Source organism: Drosophila miranda, chromosome 2, assembly GCF_003369915.1.
Source record: "Drosophila miranda strain MSH22 chromosome 2, D.miranda_PacBio2.1, whole genome shotgun sequence".
NCBI lineage: Eukaryota > Metazoa > Arthropoda > Insecta > Diptera > Drosophilidae > Drosophila > Drosophila miranda.
In genome coordinates this window covers 32,517,458-32,523,589 of record NC_046675.1, presented here as the reverse complement: position 1 = coordinate 32,523,589, position 6,132 = coordinate 32,517,458, and the positions used below count along the sequence as shown (strand labels likewise).

The window sequence follows — 6,132 nt, the reverse complement described above, 5'->3', positions numbered from 1 at the left end:
TATAGCCAGAGTTTGCTTTTGGGAAGAGTGCTTTTATACCCGATACTCGAAATTAGTACAGGGCTATATTAGATTTGTGGTGAAAATGGATGTGTGTAACGTCCAGAAGGAAGCTTTTCCGACCCCATAAAGTCTATATATTTTTGATCAGCATCAATAGCCGAGTCGATTGAGCCATGTCTGTATGTCCGTCCATATGGAAGAGAGTTTCCTATTATTTATTTGGGATTTGATTAATATTTCTAAGAGTTGGAAGAATAATTTATGTTTTAAAACCATAGGAGAATATGTACTTTCTTATACAGGATTAGAAAGTTTTCTTTCTTTACTAATGATTAAGTAATGATTCGATTGTAATGACTTTCAGGAACCTCGTACATAAGATCAGAGGTAATAGGTCTTCGTAAAAGATCAAAACTTGAGAGCGTACTGTCAAAACCATAACTCTTTTAAGGAACATTCTTTAAAAATACGACAAACAATACAAATAATACAAATAGCACTCTGGGGATCGAAAGATCTAAGATATGTCAGAATATTTTTCTGTTTTCATATCAGGATATATCATAGTATTTTATTTAACATAATATATACATTATAAAACGTGAAGAAAATTAGAACATAGATTAGTAGATAGATATTTAGCAGTTCTGTTTGTGGTATATACGGGGTATAGGATATGTTAGATAAGAGTGTTTTCTAAACAACGGTTATGGTTTACTATTACTATGCATCCTTCACATGAGTAATATTACCTATCAGACCATTCAGTTACGGGCGAAACCCAACATTATTTGTTGGGCTCATCATCAGGTTATTCGTTTATCATCAGATTATCAGTTTTATCAGTTGAGGAGTGTTCTCTAGGGTTCAGACTTGAGATCCGCATGCTTTGTGAGGCCATCGCGGCGCTTATAGAAGCAGGGGAAGTAAAAGCAGCTCTCGTTCATGGCAAACACCTCGCCATCGGCCAGGCTTTCGGGGAGTTTTCTAAGGGAAACATACGATTATTCCATAGTTTCGAAAGATCACCAAGGTTCAGACTTACTTGTGCAGGGTTTCGGGTAGGGATAGACATAAAGCGGCGCCAAAGAACATCAGGCAACTGATGAAGATCGATGGCAGGGGCTTGTAGTACTGCGCCAGGTAGATCACATAGAATGCCAGGGAGCTGGAGGCCAGGCCCACCACATGGATATTGGACACTGCCTGTCCCCGCACGCTGGTGGGGATGATCTCCGCCGCGTACTGGATCTCCGCGTCGTAGGAAACGGTGCTGCCAAAGCGTCCCAGAGCCACCATGCAGGCCAGCAGGATAGCATTCTCCTTGGGATCGAGGAAGGCGATGAGGAATCCCGTAACGGCAGTGATGATGCCACCCACGAAGAGTGCCCCGCAGGCCATGCCCTTGCGACCGATCCGGTTCTGCAGCAGGAGGATCGCAAAGCCCGCGGGTAGGTACACGCTGGATGTGAGGGAAAACAGCTTGAAGGGAGACGTGCCCAGACCCTCCATATTGCGGTTGATCACATCGTACGAGAGGGTTATGATGACACTAAATGCAGAACCATTGGTTTATACTTTTCCTTTGAAAATCTCCTCAAATCACTTACGATTTCAGCAGCAAAGTCAAGGTAAACCGACGAAGACGTGGGGTCCTGAACATGCCCAGGAAAGTGTCCCTCTGTTTGTTCACCTGAGCCTGTTGATTCATCTTCTCGCGGTAGTGTTTCACGAACTCATCGAAGACGGAGTCCTCCACTTGTCTGCCATTGAACTTGGCCACTCGCTTGAGGCAGGCCACCGCCTCGTCGTACTTCTTTTTGGTGAGCAGCCACTGGGCGCTCTCGCAGATGAGCAGAGGATATACCAGGACTCCCAGAGCGGGCAACGAGGCCAGCCAGAGGTAGCGACGCCAGTTTCCAATCCAGATGGCGGCCCAGGGGGAAGTCATCAGTCCAAAGCAGTAGAAAACAGCCAGGATGATATTGAGGCCGAAGGTACGGCGCTTGGGGCTCAAGTACTCGAAGACTGAGGAAAGAATCGAATGAATCCATGGATGGTTGGAGATCTCTGTGGACTCTTACCCAAAATGTACATCAGGTAGTACATGGTATCCGTGGACAAGCCAGACACAAATCTAGAGAAGGCAAACCATGGGAGAGTGTGCACAAAGGAGGTCATAAAGTCCCCCGTGGCACCGGAAAGAGTGGCCATCAGCATGGCTGGCAGTCGCCCGATATGATCCGATAGAAAGCCAAAGGTAATGGTCCCCACCACAGAGCCCAGAAAGAAGAAAGACTGTCCTACTGCCGGCTGGTGGGACTTGTCGCAGACCCACTTCAATTCCGTGGTGAGACTCTCGTAGCCACTCTCTCGCTCAAAGATCCAGTCCTGACAGATCTCCGAGGAATCTGCGGGTATGCCAGTGCCATTGATGACGCCTTGCAGGGGAGTACACGAGGAATGGGAGACATTGGAGTAGATAGAGCGTAGATCCTCGGCACTGAGACCCATAAGGTCATCATGGGAGCACCTAAGGGAGAGTAGAGGTTAAAGAAGATCAAGGGTTTGTGCTTCTCTAGAGACTTACCAATGCTCTGGTGTGAAAGTAATGAGGGTTTGCGAGAAATAGTGCAAGGAACTGAGAATGTTCGTATAGCCATAGAGTATGAGTATTACAAATTGGAATCTACCAAAGTTCCCGCACTTTTCAAGCACACGATCGAAATCCATGCTTTCACTGGGGAATACTAGAACTTCACTTTGAAAAAAACACAAATACTTCTCGGACAACAGATATGCTATGGAGAGAGATGCAGCAGAGTCTGTTCTGTTCTGTTCTGTGAGGCAAGACAGCAGCTACATTCTGTCTCGATGCGAGGCAGTATTTTGACGCTCGGCCTCTACCGACCAGAGCCTTTTATACTTAGTATAAAGCGCACGGATTCTGATTAGGATGTGTAATTAGTAACAGCTACTGGCTAGATGGGAGATTGGCTATCTCTCTTTGCAGCTGCTGCTGTTTTGGGGTGTGTGATGTTTACCAAGAGATCAACAGACGACTCGCGAGCGAACATTCCACCATTCGAAAAGGTGAACGAACACACCCACAAAAAACTGGTCCCATGGGAGCCCTTAGGTATATAAAGATCTCTGCCGATCAAGATGGCTTATAATGTAATATTACAACCATTCATTCACTCTTTCATTCATTCATAAGGTCTCTTGGCCTTGGCTTTGTAATTTTTGGGGTGGGGCGGAGGGGCTTTGGTGAAATGCGTCTTTTGTGTCGTGTGATAGCCCCCCGCTTATCAGGCATTTAACTTGGCCGACTGCCCCCCGAAGTTCTCTGTACTTTCTCGCGATTTTCGACTGTTGTTTGTTTTGTCTTAGATTTATAATAGATTTAGCCGCTGGCATACTGTAAGTCACGCCTCAGCGTCGTTTGTGGCCTCCGAGGATTAGGCCAGCGAGAGGGATGCTAAAAATTCTTTTGTTTGTCGCCTGACATGTTTATAGGATATAGAGATCCAGAGATATAGATTATATATAGTATAGATTACAAAGTGGCTGACGGGGCGCCAACCGAAGCCTCTCGAAAATGACAACAGAGTTCATTTATCTCAAAAGAGGGAGAGAAAGAGAGAGGGAGGGAAAGGCCAATAAAAGTTCCGGAACCAGGTGCATGATATCCATATATCAAATCCCCAGGGCAGACAACTTAGGATCCCTATCTTAAGGGTGGGTATAATCGTTTTAGAGACACTATGTTACGACTGTCTGGGTTGCGGGATTAGTCTTTGTCTGTAAGATCTTTAAAACTCATCTTTCATAAAGATTTTCTAAGCTTAAAGCAAATATTTCTTGTATATATATTTTGTTTATTTAGATAATTATTTAATCTGTTTGGTTGAGACGTTATTGGCAGCCTCCAACTGAGATTCGGTTTTGTGCTGGCTTTCTCTTCGCTGAAAGCAGGGAAAGAAGTACCATTTCTCATCCTTGGCAAACATCTCGCCTTCTTGAAGTGTCTGCGGGAGGGTCCTAAGGGAAAAGCATAAAAAAGATATACCAACTATAGATCGAAGATCCTTGGATGGAAAACTCACTTGTGCAGAGTCTCTGGCAGCGTGAGGCACAGTGCAGCCCCAATAAAAAGCAAAACACTGATGAACAGCGATGGCAGTGGCTTGAAAATGGTACCGAGGAAAATAATATACGAGCTGAAGAATCCAAATGCATATCCCACCACGTGGATGTTGGCCACACCTCGTCCCCGGACACTCGTCGGAATGATCTCCGCCGCGTACTGGGCCTCCGCATCATAGGCCACGACAGCGCCATATCGCCCGAGACCCACCATGAAGGCCAGGATCAGGGCATACTCCGAAGGATCGAGTGTGGCTACGAGGTAGCCTGTGGCCGCTGTGATGATGGCACCCACAAAGAGCGAGGCACAGGCCATGCCCTTGCGTCCGATGATGTTCTGGAAGAAGATGATGGTGAGTCCTGCCGGAAGGTAGCAGAAGCCCGTGTAGGAGAAGAGCAGGAAGGGGGACGTGCCAACGCCCTCCACATTGCGACTGAGGATATCGAAGGCCACCGTGATGATCATTCTAAGAGGAGAGAAAACATTGCAGTACTTCTAAGAGAAAAGGAGGAATCACTCACGATTTGAGGAACAATATGATCGTGAACTTCCTCAATCGGGGCGTCCTTAGCATCCCCATAAAAGTGTCCGAGGATGTGGTCTCCACTCGGTTCATTTTCTCGCGGTAGTGCTTCACGAATTCATCGAAAACGGAGTCCTCCACATGTCGGCCATTGAATTTGGCAATACGTTTCAAGCAATGGACAGCTCTGTCGAATTTGTGCTTCGTCAGCAGCCACTCGACGCTCTCAAAGAGGCAAAAGGGATACACGAGCACCCCCAAGGCGGGAAGGGATGCAGCCCAGAGGTACAAACGCCAATTGCCCAACCAAATGGCCATCCAGGGGGAGATCATCAGGCCAAAGCAGTAGAAGACGGCCAGAATGATGTTCAGGCCAAAGGTCCGATGCTTAGGACTGAGGTACTCAAAGACTGAAACGAAGTGAATCTTTTACAGATGGATTCTTGGGAGGGAGAGGGAAATTGCTGTCCAAATATCTACCCAAAATATACATCAACACATATTGGGTGTCTGTGGAGAGGCCCGACATGAAACGAGTGGCGGAAAACCAGGGCAGAGAGCTCACAAAGGACGTGAGAAAGTCTCCCAGGGCACCAGTCAGCGTGGTTATCACACAGGCTGGCAGACGTCCGATCCGATCGGCCAGATATCCAAAGAAGATCGTTCCTAGCACAGAGCCCACAAAGAAGAAAGACTGACCCACGGCCAGCTGGTAGGCATCGTCGCAGACCCACTCGAGCTGTGGGAACACAATTTCGGATGTGAGTGTCAGATCAGCAGAAAGTGTTTTCTACTTTTGGGGATTTGACTCAGATACGAACCTCTGTGGTGATGCTCTCGTAGCCGCTTTCTTTGTCGAAATGCCACGACTGGCATCTGGACTCCCGATGGAAGGAAAGATCCGGGTCCCAATGGATATAGCTGCAAGAATCTACCAGAGAAGTGGCATTCTCCGAGAAGTCTTCAACGGGAAGAGAGCATCTGCCAAGGGAAAGGTGTTACAGGATCTGCTTATGGATGGACCTGTTTCTGGACCCACCTGTGAGCGGGCGTAAAACTGATGATTGTCTGTGAAAAGTAATGCAACGAAGACACTATATTCGTATATCCATAGAGTCCCAGGAGCACGATCTGGTAGCGACCAAAGTTCCCACACTTTTCGAGGACACGTTCGACATCCATTTTTGGTTGTTGCTGCACCGGCGATCGCTGGCCAACGACTGATGACCTGACGGGGGATCTAACCAGCTAGATATATAGATGTACCCATCTGTCTCGTGGGGGCTATATACACTGCAAATAATCGCTATACCTTTATCTTGCTACTGCTGCTACGATGATGAGAAAGTTCTTTGGTGATGAGAGAATTCCCCGACGTGCGTCTGGGAACGGCTGTGCAGTGTTTGCCGACTGGAGAATTTTCGTGAGGAGTGCTTCTACAGACCATAAACGAATA

The 6,132-nt window shown here is 47.0% G+C and overlaps 2 protein-coding genes across 3 annotated transcripts; both read right to left on the bottom strand.

Moving 5' to 3' along the window:
- Positions 1 to 503: 503 nt before the first annotated feature.
- On the bottom strand, positions 504 to 2,900 carry LOC117187007 (organic cation transporter-like protein). Of its 2 annotated transcripts, none has more exons than XM_033388566.1 (5): positions 2,594 to 2,899; positions 2,088 to 2,536; positions 1,614 to 2,031; positions 1,049 to 1,555; positions 504 to 990 (listed from the first exon to the last, which is right to left on the bottom strand). In XM_033388566.1, exons 1-5 carry the CDS (start codon positions 2,734 to 2,736, stop codon positions 864 to 866), a joined length of 1,644 nt encoding a protein of 547 aa, XP_033244457.1. In that variant the 5' UTR covers positions 2,737 to 2,899; the 3' UTR covers positions 504 to 863. The 2 variants fall into 2 exon arrangements, with proteins under 2 accessions (XP_033244457.1, XP_033244458.1); XM_033388567.1 differs by having other exon boundaries at positions 926 to 990; positions 1,045 to 1,555; positions 2,594 to 2,900.
- Positions 2,901 to 3,863: 963 nt separating this feature from the next.
- Positions 3,864 to 5,912, bottom strand: LOC108153847 (organic cation transporter protein-like). Its single transcript, XM_033389453.1, has 6 exons — positions 5,716 to 5,912; positions 5,498 to 5,657; positions 5,157 to 5,415; positions 4,675 to 5,086; positions 4,113 to 4,619; positions 3,864 to 4,047 (listed from the first exon to the last, which is right to left on the bottom strand). Exons 1-6 carry the CDS (start codon positions 5,856 to 5,858, stop codon positions 3,897 to 3,899), a joined length of 1,632 nt encoding a protein of 543 aa, XP_033245344.1. The 5' UTR covers positions 5,859 to 5,912; the 3' UTR covers positions 3,864 to 3,896.
- Between the last annotated feature and the right edge of the window lie 220 nt (positions 5,913 to 6,132).

Bases quoted from the DNA above. Each gene is read 5' to 3' on its own strand.
- LOC108153847 (XM_033389453.1), bottom strand. From the start codon at position 5,858: ATGGATGTCGAACGTGTCCTCGAAAAGTGTGGGAACTTTGGTCGCTAC. The intron at 5,416-5,497 runs GTTCGTATCTGA...GTGTTCCCACAG, and splicing joins ACGAGAGCATCACCACAGAG to CTCGAGTGGGTCTGCGACGA. The intron at 5,087-5,156 runs GTAGATATTTGG...ACTTCGTTTCAG, and splicing joins TGTGTTGATGTATATTTTGG to TCTTTGAGTACCTCAGTCCT.
- LOC117187007 (XM_033388566.1), bottom strand. From the start codon at position 2,736: ATGGATTTCGATCGTGTGCTTGAAAAGTGCGGGAACTTTGGTAGATTC. The intron at 2,032-2,087 runs GTAAGAGTCCAC...TTCTTTCCTCAG, and splicing joins CTACCTGATGTACATTTTGG to TCTTCGAGTACTTGAGCCCC. The intron at 991-1,048 runs GTAAGTCTGAAC...TGTTTCCCTTAG, and splicing joins CTACCCGAAACCCTGCACAA to AAAACTCCCCGAAAGCCTGG.